We start from the raw sequence: 16,296 nt of genomic DNA on the forward strand, positions 1-16,296 counted from the left end.
TGCACATGGTGCATATGTGTGTACTCAGTGTGTGTGTGTGTGTGTGGTATGCACAATGTATGCGTGCATGGTGTGCATGTGTTTGTGCAGCAGTGTTGTATGCACAGGGTGCGGGTGTGTGTGCAGTGTGTGCTCAGTGTGTGTGTGTGGTGTGTGTACACAGTGTATGCACGCATGGTGTGCATGTGTGCAGTTTGTGTGTGCACATGGTGCATATGTGTGTGCTCAGTGTGTGTGTGTGGTGTGCACAATGTATGCGTGCATGGTGTGCATGTGTTTGTGCAGCAGTGTTGTATGCACAGGGTGCGGGTGTGTGTGCAGTGTGTGTTCAGTGTGTGTGTGTGTGTGCACGTGTCAGGGTAGGGGCTGGAGGGGGCTGTGTGCCAGAAGCTGGGCTGCAATTGGAAGCAGTAGACGCGGATTCCAGCTCTGCAGATAGAACATCTCTCTCACACCTCTGCAGTATCGTCTTCTTTTAACTCTTCTGCTCCCCCAATCCTTGCACAAATTTTCCTTTTTCTCGCTGAACGCACTACTTCCTCCCCTCCCCGACCCTCTGTGCCAGCTCTTCCTCAGCCCTCTTGTTGCTGCCCCACGTGGTTCTCCCCAGGCAGCTTTCGCCACTCTCAGCGGGATGGGGTGCCCTCCTGCGTGCCCCCAGAGCTCCTTTACTGCCCCCACTAGAGCACTGTGCGTGGCTCACTTCACCTCACCCCACTGGGGGAGGGATCCCCCCAAGGCCCTGCCACCCTGGGCTGTGCTTGGACAGTCTCCTGGCCCCAGGTTCACTGCAACAAGAAACCACTGGTCAGCCAGGCAGACGGCACGACCTGAGAGCACAAGACCAGGAGACCAAAGATCCCTCCCAGGGCCTGGCCTGTCCACTTGGGTCATCTAAAATCCTGCAACTCCGACACATCTCAGGAAGCAGCTCTGATAACAACCGTGCCTGGGAAATGGGGAAATAGCAGAAGTTCCGCCCTGGATCCCTGCCATAACCGCTAACATTCTCTCTGCCTGGTCAGCGAGCCCACTGTGCAGAATGGATGTCTCGGTGGCTGCCAGGGAGGCCAGCGCTGGGGTTTTTTTGTTTGGTTGATTTTTGTTTTGAGGGTCCTGATCCTATATTCGGTTATACTCTGTGCACTTAAAAACTGCGAATACCCTTTAGGCCCAGATTCACTGGGTGGCGAGTCATGAAAACAGGGACAACTCCAGTGATTGCTGGGCTCTCCAGCTTCAGGGGAGAAATAAGGCCCAAGAGAAGGGCGGACTCACGGCTCCTGTGTTTACGTTCTGGGCCACTAGTTCCAGGGCGGGAGAAAGGAGAGAAGGGACCGAGTCGGGCATCCCTCAGTTTTACTCTCCTCTTCCAATGCCACTGTCACACAAACCACGCCTCCTTCTTGAAGGCCAACCAGTGGGGATCACTCTCAGCACACCCTGTCACAGAGAGACTTCTAGCTCTGCCCGCAGTCCCAACTTCAGCCACGCCCAGGAGCTAAAGCTCTGATACATCTCAACTTCTACCCCCCAGAAAAACCTGACAGCACAGATGTCGGAAGCCAGGAAATGTAACCCCCCATGGCTGTGCCAGGCCACTTTCCCATCTCCAGAGCACGGAGGACTCTCTACTGCCTTCTCCCCTGCCCAGGGTCTCACTGCCCTTCCTGGGGAACCGCTCTTGGGACAGGCAGTTCAGGTGCGATCAATGCCACCTCCTGGCTCCAACACTGGCATGTGACCCCGGCTTAGGCAATAAGAACCAAACCTGGGGCTTCCCCTGGAATCAGGGGGAGGGAGTTCCATTGCTAGCCCCTGTGCTCCCAAGGCACCAGAATGCAAGCCCCGAGCTGCTGGTGTCCAGCATGCCCCAGCAAGCAAGATCCTACTCAAGGAGGAAGTCACACAGAGCCCAGCTCACAGGGGCTGGATCCTGAGTCTGTCCTTGGGCCCCTGGATGCAACCAGACCTGAAGCTCTGGGGTTCTCAGTCATGGGAGCTGAGAGACATCCTGCACTGCCTGGGATGCTGTGTGCTGTTACTGATGCCTTGTAACAGGGGTCAGCAGGGCCCAGGAACCTCCCCAGCTCGTTTCCAGCCAAGGACACCAGGGGTCTTGGAAGCAGGCCTCGAGGGGCATCCCAGACCCATGAAAGGCAGAGCCCACGCTTCAGGAGAGAGAAGCCCCTTACCTGTGCTGGTTTGGCCATGGTCTCGGGTTCTGCAGCAGAAACCACTGTGAAGAAGAAAGAGCACTCATGAGCTTCTCCGCACTCGGCACCTGCCCAGCTCTCCCCCATCCCCCCATCTGCCCAGCTCTCCCCCACCCCCCCACCTGCCCAGCTCTCCCCCATCCCCCCACCTGCCCAGCTCTCTCCCATCCCCCCACCTGCCCAGCTCTCCTCCGTCCCCGCACCTGCCCAGCTCTCTCTCGTCCCCCCACCTGCCCAGCTCTCCCCCATCCCCCCACCTGCCCAGCTCTCCCCCATCCCCCCACCTGCCCAGCTCTCCCCCGTCCCCCCACCTGCCCAGCTCTCCTCCGTCCCCCCACCTGCCCAGCTCTCCTCCGTCCCCGCACCTGCCCAGCTCTCCCCCATCCCCCCACCTGCCCAGCTCTCCCCCATCCCCCCACCTGCCCAGCTCTCCCCCGTCCCCCCACCTGCCCAGCTCTCCTCCATCCCCCCACCTGCCCAGCTCTCCCCCATCCCCCCACCTGCCCAGCTCTCCCCCATCCCTGCACCTGCCCAGCTCTCCCCCATCCCCCCACCTGCCCAGCTCTCCCCCATCCCCCCACCTGCCAGCTCTCCCCCATCCCTGCACCTCCCTTGCCCAGTGGTCTCCAGCTCTTCAGGTGAATTTACACCCAAAGACCTGGCTCAGCTCTGGCACATTTTTCCCAGCAGACAACACACAGACCAGATGGTGCTCAGACAGTCACACCAGGATGGGAAAGGGGCTTGGAGAGGAGAGGGAGGGAGGGCCTGACCCCTGCCCCACCACTGAGCGTGCGCCTCCTCCAGGACACATGGAGCACGGCCTCCGCTGTTTTGTCACCGAATCCTCAGGCATCAGATTCCCCTTTTACAGAGCTGATGCGACCCAGGGTCACACAACTCAGAGCTGCATCCAACAACTTCCAAGGCCAGCACCCATGCTGTCTGGCCTAGTGCCCTCCTTCCAAGTCGCCAAGGATGGCTGCAGCCTGGGGCTTCAGTCTGCATGTGGGAAGGCTTGGGGGCCCCGGGCACCCTCTGCACCTCTCTGCTGGGCTGTCATGCCCAAGACAAGTCACCAGCATTTACTCAGCAGCTACTCTGAGCTGGCACAGCTCCAGGCCCCAAGGAGACAGTCCAATATAAAGGAGGTTTGAACGTCTTGCTGGGGCCGGCGCTGTGGCATAGCAGGTTAGGCTGCCGTCCGCAGTGCTGGCAGCCCCTATGGAAGCCGGTTCAAGACCTGGCTGCTCCATTTCTGATCCAGCTCCCTGCTAACATGCCCGGGAAAGCAGCAGTGGATGGCCAAAGTGCTTGGGCCCCTGCACCCACGCGGGAGACCCGGATGAAACTCCTGGCTCCAGCCTGGCCCAGCCCTGGCCACTGTGGACATTTAGGAAGTGAACAAGCAGAAGGAAGAGCTCTGTCTCTCCTTCTCTCTCACTGCAACTCTACCTTTCATATAAATAAAAAAATAAATCTTTGGGGGGAAAAAAAGGAAAAAGAAAGGTAAAAATTAAAGTCTGCACTTTCCCTGGGATAACAGAGCACAAACAAAGGACTACTGCTTTCCATTTAAACCACGACCTGATAGTTTTTAACCACGTCCATGTATTGCGTTTTCACGATAAAAATAACTCCGTGGGACTTAATAAGACCCACATCCCACTCCAGGCTCTCCGGTGTCCTACATATCCCTCCAAAGCGAGCCAAAGTCCTGGAGCAAAGAACCCCTGACCTCAGCCCACAACCCGGCCCTCACTCAGGGGTCACTGGAGATGGCGTGATACAGTGGAGAGAATGTGGGTTCTGCAGGTAGATCTGGGTTCAGACATGCACGTTACTGCCCGCTAGCTAACAGCCAATGGGCTCCTGCACTGCTCATGTCCAAGTTCAGAGCTATCGCAAGCCGAGAGCCTGGGCTTTCCCTCCCCTGCCTCATGCGGCCGGGCACGGTGAGGGTGCAGCGCCCCCAGTAGGTGGTAGCAGCATTCCTGGCCCCACTGCACAGCTGCCAGGTTTGCCCTGGGACGGAGACCACAGAGTTAGGCCTGCAGCTGCTCCAGGCGGCCAGCTCAGCTAGAGGAAGTGGTTTCCCTGGTGACCAGGGGCCCCTCCGCACAAATCCACAGATCTCACCAGGAAATGGAAGCTGCACCCCCTCCCAGGGTGCGTGTGTGTTTCGGGAGGGAGGACCCACATCTACCCCAGGCCGGGCTAGGCGCCAGCTCTGGATTTCTCCAAGCCAGGAGGCCAGCAGGGGCAGAGGGTGAGGAAACCCCAAGCCTGGCAGAGAAGCAGGGACTGCACGAGGCCCAGGAAGTCAGTTGACACCGGGAGAAGGAGGGGCGGCCCGTCACCTGCCCCTGCAGCCTGGAAGCGTTTTCCCTTGGCCTTGTTGCTGGAAACTTCAGCTGCTGGCTGCAGCCCAGGCCCATCTGGAGGAGGGATGGCTCCCAGGAGGGGCCTCCAGGCCTCTGGGAAACACACTCGGTTGAGAGAAGTTTCTGGATGTCTGTGTGCATGTGTGTCTCGCATGCCTGTGGAAGGCAAGCTTCCTCTGCATGACCTGGCCCTACCATGGTTCACGGGCCGCTCTCTCTGCTCCTTCCAGCAGTGCCTCCCAGGGACTCGGGGAAGCTCTGGAGGAAACCACAGGTGCGCCCATGGCCTGCCTTTGGGGGTGGGTGGGTGAGGGTGGGGGATGGGGATCTTTGGCCCTTCCTGAGCAACCCAGACCCTACTGCGCAAAGTCGGCCGAATGGTTTTTATCCAGTGTAAAATCCCAGGGGGCCCCTGAACAAGCCACGATTCCAAGCCCCTCAGCAGAGATGGGGCAAAGGCATCTCGGGGAGGACCAGCAATTCTCCAGGGCCCAGAGAACAGCCAACATCCCTGCCTTGCAGGCCCTGGTTGCAAAGAGGAGGCCAAAGGAAGGACCCAGCTCCTGGTTTCCAGTCTGCTCCTGCTGCCCTCAGGCAAGCGGGTCCTCTATCTGGGCCTCCGTTTCTCCATCGGTAAAATGGGTAGACTATTGGGAAAGTCCAGAGTGGATGTGAGAGGCTTTTGTAGACTGACCCAGGAGCGTTCCAGTCCTAGGAGGGTTCTCCCCCAAGTCACAGGACTCCTCCCTGTTCCCCAGCCTCCAGTGCGCAAGTTCATCATCTTGGCCGAAACGGGGGCTCAAGACTGGCAAACACGGCCACTACAGACCCGTGCCTCTGTCCTCCCAGGCAGTCTGGACACCCAGCAGGGTTCATCACAGCCAATCTTCCCAGAGAGCCATTCAAGTCTCCAGTGGCCAGGGTGTTTTGTGCAGCTGTGGCCACCCCCTGCCCCGGCCCTTTGGCCTGTGGTCAAGCTCATCTCCTTCCTTCCCCTTTGGGGGGCCAGGGCTGGCTCTAGGAGGAGCAGCTCACCACTGCCCAAACGGAGAGCTGGACAGGGGCAGGGTCGTGCCCAGCTCACACGAAGGCATGGGTTTTGAGGCACAACTGACCGTCACGAGAGTGTGAGCTAGGTAAGTTATCTAAACTAAATCTCAGCTTCTGTATCAGCAAGATGCCCCCAGAAATAAGGAAATAACCAATGAAAAGCACTGAGCGCAGGGCCTGGCCTGCAGTAAAGACTTAGTGAATGGCGACTTTCATCACGATGAACCCGGATGTGTACAACAGCCGTGGCCTAGCCTTGACCTAAACACAGGCCATGGTGTCAAGGCCCCAAGTTCAAGTCCTGACACTGCAAATTCCTGACTCAGGACTCTGGGTGAGTTATATCCTTTCTCTTTGCCTCAGTCTGTCTCTTCAGCTCTGAAATGACAATCAGGTAAGGTTTTTGTGAAAACTCAATGCAGTAAGGCAGGTAGAGGCACAAGGTTTAGTACGTGGTGGCTTCTGTTGCCCCACCACCACTGCTGCAGTGGTCTTGGCAGCGGGGTGCGGGGTCAGACAGCCCAGCACGGACCTGGCGAGGCCAGCACAACTTTCTAACGGCTCCTCCTCTGCATCTGCTGACGTCCACGGCACGACTAGCCAGCGAAAGACGCATCTCAGGGACTGAGGCTGCTGGAAGGGCACACGGTCAGCACCCTGGAGCCAGAGGAGTGAAGGGGGGCGGGTGAGCCAGGAAGAGCGGCGAGGCCCACGTGAGAACAGGCATTTCTGTCCCTCAGAGGTAGCTGGGGCTCTGCAGGGCCAAAATGTACTTCCAGGGGGAGGGAGGAGATGTTGAGTGGCAGGGAGTGAAACCAGGTATGCAAGGGGGGCTGTTTAGAAAAACAAGAAAGGGGCTGGAAGATCAGGCAAAGGAAGAAACCACCCAGACATCTGTAGAAGATAAAAATACCCCGTTCCAGATGTGTCGCTTCGGCGTTGGTGATTCAAAACATGGATACAGGAATGGCTCTGAAAAGCAGCCTTTTTGCACCCCCTTTCCGTCCAGGAGCAGCCTTGGGGCTGCCCCAACAGCAACGACCACAGCGGGCTGTTCCTGGGAGCCCCTGCTGCCATGCACCGCGGCCCCTCAACCTTCCAAAGCCTGCCCCCCCCATCCACCTCCTAGCCCCCAGCCCGCTGCTGAGCTCTGTGGAAGGTTCAGCTAGTTTCCCCGCTTTGGGTCTCCTGCTTCGTGGATGGCGTCTGGGTCCACAGGCACGCTTTTGCCAGTTACTCTGTCTTGTGTCAGCTCATTTCATGAGCTAAACTGGGCAGAAAAAAAGACCGTTTCAAATTTCCCTGCACCTGTGCGTCAGGTGTGCGGGGGGGGGGGGGGGGGGCTGTCGCTGACCCAGGCCACGCCTTTGCTCACAGGCCTGCAAAGACACCCTTCAATGGCAGCCTCTTAGCTCAGGACTCAGGGCCCTGGATGACCCTACCTGTCTTCTCTGGCCCCACCCCCAGCCCCCAGCCCCCAGCATTTGCCGTTCAACCTTCTAGAGCCGAGACCAGTGCTTCTCAGCTCTGGCTTCATTATTACAACCTGGGGACTTTCTCCAAATGACCTAAGGCCAACCCCTGGTGAGTGACTCAGCCGTCCGGGTGAGGCCTCGGCACCAGGAATTTCTAAAAAATTTCTAAAAACTTTCCTCAGTGATTCTGGGGTACAGCAAGGAAGGCCGAGAACCACCGCTGTCCCCACCGCCGTCCGCTCAGAAGGGAGCTCAGAGGACAGCGTGTGCATCTGACCCTGGCCTCTCATAGCCCGTAGGCTGTTCTACAGCCAGGCAACACGAAGTAACTCTAAGACCAGCTGCTTCTGTCCTGCGGTGGAAAAACCAGTTTTGCCTCTAATCAATTATTTCTTTCAGCAAAAAGGTGTCTACTGTTTTTTTTTTTTTTAGCTGGTCATAACATTTGCCTGGTCTAATCACTGATTAATAAGTGGCATAGGGGCCCGCATTGTGGCGCACTAGATTAATCTTCCGCCTGCTGCGCCGGCATCCCATATGGGTCCTGGTTCTAGTCCCGGTTGCTCCTCTTCCAGTCCAGCTCTCTGCTGTGGCCTGGGAAAGCAGTAGAAGATGGCCCAGGTCCTTGGGCCCCTGCACCTGTGTGGGAGACCCAGAAGAAACTCCTGGCTCCTGGCTTCGAATTGGCGCAGCTCTGGCTGTTGCAGCCATTTGGGGAGTAAACCAGCAGAATGAAGACCTTTCTCTCTGTCTCTCTCTTACTCTCTGTAACTCTACCTCTCAAATAAATAAATAAAATCTTTAAAAAAAATAAGTGGCATAAAATCCTTGACACACAATCATTTTCATGTGAGTCATGATTTTATGTCAATACTTTTTTATGACAATTACTGTGTATGCATCTTTGCTGTACCCCCAACCACCACGGGTGGCTCCTGGTGCTGGTGACTGACATGCACCCAGTGGCTTGCATGCTTTCTCTTAAGCAACCTCCTTGAAAAATCAGAACATGTCGAGGAATGGCTCACTATTTTATTCTTTTTAGTATTTTCTTTTTCTATTTTATACCATCGGTTGAACTCTTTACTTAACACAAGAATTATTCTTAGATGTTTAAATCCAATTGAAAATGGATCCCTGTTGGGAATATGAGGGGGAGTAAGAGAGGGAGGATATGTACAGTTCAGCATGTGCTCTCTTGGACTTACCCATAAGGGTAAAGCTAAAAACTTGCCATAGGACTCCAAATCCCATTAAGTTCACAGGTACCAATGCCATCTTACTAATGAAAGTGATCAGTTTAAGTTCATAACTGATCATAATGATAGGAATAAGTGTCAAAGGGATCACATAAATAAGACCAGTGTCTGTTAATAATTGATAGAATCAATCAGGAGAGAATGATCCAACATGGGAAGCAGGCCACACAGCAGACTCATAGAATGGCAGATGCCCTAAACAGCACTCTGGCCTCAGAATCATCCGTTAAGGCATTCAGATTCAGCTAAAAAGCCAGTGAGAGCATTTCAGGCATGGAAAGCCAAGACACTGTGCAAAACATGACCTACATGAAAGATCTCTGTGAGTGAGAGCCCAGCGGAAAGAACAGGCCATCAAAGAAGGAGGTACCTTTCTCTGAAGGGAGGAGAGAACTTCCACTTTGACTATGGCCTTGTCCAAACAAGGTCAGAGTTTGTGAACTCAAGAGACTTCCATAGCCTTAGCAACTCATGACAAGAGCCTCGGGTGATCACTGACGTCATAAATAAGAGTGTCAATTGTAAATCAACAACAGGAGTCACTGTGCACTTGCTCCCCATGCAGGACCTCTGTCCTTAATGTGTTGTACTATGAGAATTAATGGTAAAACTAGTCTTCAAATAGTACTTTATACTATGTGTGAATGTGTGGGTGGAAACTACTGAAATCTTTACTTAGTATAGAGTTGATCTTCTGTATATAAAGATAATTAAAAATGAATCAATGAAGAATAGGATGGGAGAGGGAGTAGGAGGTGGGATGGTTTGGAGGTGGGAGGGTAGGTATGGAGGGAAGAACTGCTATAATTCAAAAGTTGTACTTATGAAATTTATATTTATTAAATAAAAGCTTTCTATAAAAAAAAGAAAAATCAGAACAAATGGAACCATCTAGCTTAGTGGTTTTCAAAGACTGCTTAGCTCCTCATTCTACAGCCAGGAGAGGAAACAAGTGATTTGCCCAATGTCATAAAGAAAATCACTAATCAGGCAGGGGCTCATTTTTCACAAATACTCATTGTGCACCTCCTGCAAGCCAGGCCCGCTGGTGGGAGTTGGGAGCAGACCAGAAAATGAGACAGACGAGGCTGCTGCCTCCACAAAGCTGGCAGTCATTACAGCAGTCAGCAAGTTCTGCATGCTGTAAGAGGAATCTTCAGTAAGTCTAAGGAAGACGTGCACTGTGAAAGGAATGTACATGGATTTCAAATTTCCTGGCACCAAAGTAAACTTCACTTTTATTTCGAATTTGACGTGAACCTTCTGAAGTATCCTTGGACCCCACAGAAGCAACAAAAGAAAAAATGGCCCACGTGACATTCAAAGCATGGACCAGGACGGGCATCTGGCTCGGCAGTGACTGCGACACCTGCATCCTGTACTGCAGCGCTGGGTTCAAGTCCCTGCTCTGCTTCTGACTCCAGCTTCCTGCTAACGTGCACTCTGGTAGGCAGCAGATGATGGCTCAGGCGCTGGGACCCTACTACTCACTGGGGAGACCCAGATGGAGTTCTGGACTCCCGGCCTCGGCCTGGCCCAGTCCTGGCTGTGGTGGACATTTGAGGGATGAACCAGTGAATGGAAGCTCGCTGTCTCTCAAATAAAATAAACAGAATTTTTCAATAAGGATAAAAGTATGTATTATAAGTGGTCTGATATTTTCTTCCTGTACCCCTCCCAGGTTGTGTCTGCCCCGCTATGGAGAGCCCTATCCCATAAAATACAAAGCATCCTTCCTTCTCTTGCTGACTCCTGCCCGCCCCAGCATGCCGGCAGACTCCCAGGAGCAGCCCCACCGGGCTCCAGGAGCCTGGCCCTGGGCGGTGCCTGCCTAAGTGCCGCTGCTGGCCCTGGGCCCGGGCACACCCCCCCGGCTCGAGGCACTTGGGTTTCTTAGAGAGCAGTGTCGTTCCTTCTCCTGACCCAGACCCATTGATCCTGGGTTGCCCAAGGCCCCAAGGGACCATCTGGCTGCCCCGGGACTGAGAGTGTCCTCGCCTGGGTCTGAATCCCAGCTCAGGTCTCCTCCGTGAGAGGCAGCGAAGTGCAGTGTGTCACGTACAGAGCCGGAGCCTGCCTCCCTGCACGGCATACGCAGGAGCTGTGCGGCTCTGGGCAAGCAGGTCACCTCGCCATGCCGTTTCGTTATGTAAAATGGGGATAGACACAGTGTCTACCTCCCGGAACTCAAGGTGAGGGTGAAAAGAACACAGAGACCAGTGCTCAAAAGAAGGCCTGGTTCCTAGGAAGCACCTTGCAAGTGCGTGTGACTATGAGGTCATCCTTACACTTTAGAGGGCTGGAGTGCCCCATTTGTAAAATGGGCGTAATCACAGCTTCTCGCACATCACGGGTTCAGTGAGCACCTGGCAAGTCGTGAGCAGGAGCACCAGGACACCCATTTTTCAGAAGGGCAGCGTGAGGCTCTGGTCACCTGCCTTCGCCAGCACCATGCCCTGCTGAGATCATAGAAGGAGCTCGTTGGCCCGAGCATAGTCCCGGCTTCTCCATTTACTGCTCTCTGCAGCTTACAAGGCACTTCCACAGCTGCTTCTCACAACCCCAGGGAGGTGTCAACCTCATCCTCGCTTACAGAGGGGGCCCTGAGGCTCGAGGAACTCAACGGCCATCAGTCCTCTGTACCCAGTCTCTGGACAGGGGGACTCGACTGTGAGAGGAAAAGAAAGGGGAAGACGGCTGGAACCCCGGCCAAGAAGTGTGCTCAGCAATCAGGGAAGAGACCACATCCTGTGCTCTGCCCCACCCAGGAAGTCCTTGAAGAGGCTGGGTGGGGAGAGGCTGGTGCCACCACTGAGCCTCCCCAGAAAACGCTAGAACAGTGCAGAGCCATGCAGACCCAATCCATTTAACCAGCCAGCTGCCCTGGGCCCACATCGTCTGCCTCTTAGGAGGAGGAAACCGAGGCCCAGAAGGGTAGCAGATGTGGCCAGGCACCTGGCTGGTGAGTGAGAGGGCAGAGGCTGGGGCAGGGGCCGGCGTCCCAGGGCGCCCTCTGGGTGCTGCAATGCAGTGCGGATGCTCCAGGCGCTGGCAGCTTCCCAACACCGCAGAGACCCACCCACCCCACCCCCAGGGAAGCGGCCGGAGAAACCAGGCCCTGGACTTCCGCGGGCAGCCCCCTCCTCTGCACACTCATACCCACACTCCACTCTCAAACCCAAACGCGGCAACTGCTTTTGGTATCTCAGCAGCCAGCGCCTTAGAAACAAAGGGCAGCCGGCAGAGGAAGATGCCTGAGTGACTGTCACAGCTGCGGCCCGGGGCCTGTGCAGCCGCCTCTCGGCAGCCCCACCCAGCTCCCAGAATCCTGTATCTTAAGACCAGCTGAACCCCAGGGCAAGTGGCAGCCAGGTCGGCAGACCTGCTAGGCACAGGCCACCAAAGGCCCAGAGAGGCAAGGGGGGTTACTCAAGGACCCCAGCACACCAGGAACTGCAACCCACAGTCTCCCAGGCCAGTGCTCACCGCACGGCTCAGTGCCTGGCAGCTGGCAGGTCAGGGTCCACAGGGGCTGAAATGCCACCGGGCTGAGCAGGTCGGGAGATCCTGCCTGGCTCCGCAGGCCGCACTCTAAGGTGCGTTTGGGTAAAGGAGGAAGGGGTGGAAGGACTTGGGCTAACTGGCGGGAAACCAGAGTTCTTCCACAAACCCTGGGCCATATGCCCAAATTTGGAATTGCAAGGTAAGACCCTTCGCGGTCTGGACAAAAGGAGGGGAGGAAGGAAGCAGGGGCTTGACCGGCCCTCCCAAAGGGGCTCCCCTTCCCCTGCTCCAGGCAGGACCCACAAGGGTGGAGCCAAGTTCCCCAACTCCATAATCAACATTCCCAAACCTGTAATCCTGCCTCGCTGCCCGGATCTCAATGCATTTTCACAGTCACAGCCATCTTTCCCCAGAAAGAGACTAGGGTTATCGGCAGGATAAGCAAGGGAGGTCCTCAGGCTCAAGGTCACACCGCAGGTGGTCTGCAAGGCTGGGATTCGGATTTGGGGCATTTCACCCCGGTGCTAATGCCTGGGGGTCATCTGAAGCCCCCAAGCTCAGGCAAGGCGTACAATGTGCTCAGGGGAGGCAGGAAAAAGAGGGGGCCCTGTACCCTGTGGGAGTCCTTCATGAACAAGCAGTGGCCAATGTGGGCAGGTCCACGGGGCCCAAGGCATGGACAGCGGCTCCCGCCGGCGTCTGCACGCACAGTGCCCTCCCCCGGGACCGCGCATGAGCCATGTTGGACGCCGGAGGGTCCCGCTCTCCCAACTCCGCCTTTGCCCCCGGTACATTCTTACCCAAGGCTCTTGGCCGGGACGTCCAGCCATCCCCGACCCAGAGCTTTCAAAGGACCTTTAGCTTCCCGGCTTAAAGGCAGCGGGACCAGCAGCCTGCCCTGCCCTGCCCTGCCCGAGCCCCGGAGCCCCGGGCCCTCGACCACACCCTCTGCAGAGCTGGGTCTCCCGTCTCCTCTCCCCTCCGCTCCCCTCCCCTCCCCCAGCCTGGGCGCAGTCCGGCAGCGGCCAGAGATTTGCTTCGCTGCACGCCCCCGAGACGCATCCAACCCGCAACGCCCTCGGGTGACCGCGCGCTCCAGTACCCCCTGCGACCCCGCGTCCGTCTGCGCCCCTTCCCAGAGCCCGTCGCAGGGCGCCCAGGAGCCGACGCCAGGGCGTTAGCCGCTCGTCCGCGCCCCCACAGCCCCGGGAGCGGCGTCTCCTAGAGCGAGTCCCTCCCCAGACTCCCCGCACTCACCGCGCGGCGGAGGCCCTGGAAGAGGACGGACGCACGGAGCACGGACGCAGAGCTCGCTGGGTCGGAGCCCGTTAGCCGAGAAGCAGCTGCCGCAGCGCGGGGGTGGGCCGGGAGGACTGGCCCGGGCTCCGCGCCGGACACGTGGCGCGCGCAGGCCAATCCCGCGCGCGCCTCCTCCCTCCCCACCCTGCCCCACCCCCACCCCTCGTTCCTTGGCGCTGGGGGCGTTAGCAAGTCACCGGGCCGGGACAGCCAGCGTGGGTCCCCAGACCCCAGACCCGAGGCCCAGAATGCGTGGGGGGAGATTCAGCCCGGGCTTGCTGGGGTAGAAGCCAGGGCTCCGGAGGCCCGATTCTGGACACTTTTCCCCCAGATTCTTGCAACGCGCTAAAGCTTGGTTGAGAAACAGAATATCGAGGTTTGCCAAAATTGAGGCCAAGCACCTTATCGGCCTGATCACATTCCATTCCTCAACAGCCCGCTCAGGTCAGAGGCATTGTTGACCCAATTTCCAGAGGAGAGCCCAAAGTGCAGTTCCCTGACCAAGGTCACACAGCTCGCAGGTGCCGGGGCTGGGCTGGGCTGTGAATTTGGGCGATTTCAGCGGGTCGCTCGGGGCTCTGGGGTGTACCGTGCTCCACGGGAAGGCAGGCTAGGGAGACCAGTAGCTGGGCTCCATCCAGGGCTGTAGATACGGCCGAGGTCAAGAAAAACGATAAACTCTTGGGAATCCGGAGGACACAGAATCACCGGGCCCCTGGATTTATAAAGACTTCTCCGAGCGGGAGAAGCTGCAGCAGCCTCCCATCTTTCGCAAGCAGAAGTCCTGCTTGAGGAGAGATGGGCCAAGTCTTACCCCAGGGGCTGCCCCTCAGCTGCTCGGTCTCCAGGGTGCCTTGGGTGACCCCGGTGACCGTCTGCTTATCTGAAAGACAGGGATGCCCAAAGCTGCTTCCAATGGGTGTCCTGTTGTGCCTGAAGCAAGTCACAGAGAAGCACCACACACCAAGAATTTGGAATTTTTGTTAGCCAGTGGCTAAGAGCAAGCTATCACCTCCAGATCTCTCAACTGGAGCAGAACCAAGAGTCAGTCTTTTAAAGCTTTTAAAACCACAATCTCGGCCGGCGCCGCGGCTCACTAGGCTAATCCTCTGCCTTGTGGCGCCGGCACACCGGGTTCTAGTCCCAGTCGGGGCGCCGGATTCTGTCCCGGTTGCCCCTCTTCCAGGCCAGCTCTCTGCTATGGCCCGGGAGTGCAGTGGAGGATGGCCTAAGTACTTGGGCCCTGCACCCCATGGGAGACCAGCAGAAGTACCTGGCTCCTGCCTTCGGATCAGCGCGGTGCGCCAGCCGCGGCGGCCATTGGAGGGTGAACCAATGGCAAAGGAAAACTGACCTCTCTTGTCTCTCTCTCTCTCACTGTCCACTCTGCCTGTCAAAAATATTAAAAAAATTAAAAAAAAAAAACACAGTCTCATTTAGGGGAGGGATAAACGGGACCAAGGACCGGGGTGGAGTGGGGTAACATTTCACTGTTATCATTTTTGCAAGTTGATTTACAGGTACAGACTACGTTGTTAAACAGGACATGGTAAATCAACCCCTATATGTCAAAGCTTGACAATTTCCAGAAAGTCCTCTGCCCGCTCTCACGGGGCAGAGGCTGGTGGTCAGACAGAGAAAACAGCAAAGGGCGCCTGCAGGCAGTATGGAGTTTGCTTAAGCTGACCCAGCCCTTCAGACCTGACACTTCAGCCTTAGGTGTCAAGGATGTAGCAGGTGTGCACAGCAGGTCTGGCTGGAAGCTGTGTCCTCTGCCCTTCCGGTGCCCCAGCCAACAGCTATTGAGCACCTGCTGTATGCCAGAGGTTGAGCAGGGAAGTGGAAGTGAGCAAGTGAGGCGTGGGGGGGTGGCTTCCTCTCTGGGGAGCAGATGGTGAGACTGATACAGCGATATCTCCAGCTGGGGCTCGGATGGGAGGACCCAGTGTCAGGTCGGCCTCTGAGAGAGAGATGTTAGATGCCAGCCAGACGGGAGAGAAGACGCCAGTGGGGAACCAAGAAGTGAAAAATCCCTGTCCTAAGTGACAATCGGCTGTCTGTTAAAGCCACAGCTTCAGAGATAGGACAGGAGGGGGCCAGTGAGGATGGGGGTGGAGGCCCCCCAGTGTCACCGCAGTAGCTGCCACTCAGCAGCGTTCTGTGCACCAGGCACTGTTACTGGAAATGTCCCATTTCGTTCCCACTGTTCGTTTAATAAATATTTATGCAGCAGCTACTTTGGACCGGGCGCTATTTTAGGAGTGTTATCAGCACACAAAACAAAGATCTCTGCCCTCCTGGAGTCTGCATTCCTGCGCTGGGGAATAAGCAAACAGGACAGCACAGGGGCTTCCAAAAGTCCGTGCGAAAATGCGGTGAAAATGCCACCAAGTTGTTGACAGGGTAGCAGGTGACGAGTTCTGTGCACAACAAGAAGCCAAAGCAGAGCGAGAGCCCCAGGTGACAGAGTTGCAGTTTTCTGTCGGGTGGGGATGGGGGGAAGTGGAGATGGGCAGAGTTGTCACCGAGACAGCGAGATTTGAGCAAAGATGTGGAGGAATGAGGAAGTTAGCAGAGACAGCTATCTGTGAAAAGAGCATTCGGGCCTCTCTCTGTCTCCCCTCCTCTCTCTGTAACTCTGCTTTCTGAATAAATAGGTCTCCTTTTTAAAAGACTTATTATTATTTATTCAAGAGGCAGAGTTAGAGAGAGACAGATCTTCCATTCACTGGTTCACTCCCTAAATGGCTGCAATGGCTAGGGCTGGGCCAGGGCCAAAGCCAGGTGCCTGGAACTCCTTCCGGGTCTGCACATGGGTGCAGGGACCCAAGCGCTTGGACCATCCTCTGCTACTTTCCCAAGCCATCAGCAGGGAGCTGGATCTGAAGTGGAGCAGCCGGGATTCGAACTGGTGCCCATGTGGACTGTCTGTTAAGAGGCTTAATCTACCACGTCACAGTGCTGTCCCCAATAAATAAATCTTTAAAAAAAAAATGTTCAGGCCAAAGAAGCAGCAGGAGTTAAAACCTCAGTGTCAGAGCAGAGCAAGTGGGCAGGTGTGGACCCAGTGAGTGACAGGAGAGGAGCAGGAGAGGAGGGGTGGGAAAGG

At 56.3% G+C, this 16,296-nt stretch overlaps 1 protein-coding gene across 4 annotated transcripts in view; it reads right to left on the reverse strand.

Moving 5' to 3' along the window:
* Nucleotides 1–13,238, reverse strand: part of ANXA6 (annexin A6) — a 47,241-nt gene extending 34,003 nt beyond the window's left edge. For all 4 annotated transcript variants that reach the window (XM_002710319.6, XM_002710318.6, XM_070076335.2 and 1 more), the window contains exons 1-2: nt 13,146–13,238; nt 2,196–2,239 (exon numbers count right to left, since the gene is read on the reverse strand). In XM_002710319.6, coding sequence (XP_002710365.1) covers nt 2,196–2,213 — 18 coding nt within the window. In that variant the 5' untranslated portion in view covers nt 2,214–2,239; nt 13,146–13,238. The remainder of the gene's footprint in view (nt 1–2,195; nt 2,240–13,145) is intronic.
* Between the last annotated feature and the right edge of the window lie 3,058 nt (nt 13,239–16,296).

This window comes from Oryctolagus cuniculus, chromosome 6 (genome assembly GCF_051225735.1).
Source record: "Oryctolagus cuniculus isolate XC-2025 breed Fujian yellow rabbit chromosome 6, ASM5122573v1, whole genome shotgun sequence".
NCBI lineage: Eukaryota > Metazoa > Chordata > Mammalia > Lagomorpha > Leporidae > Oryctolagus > Oryctolagus cuniculus.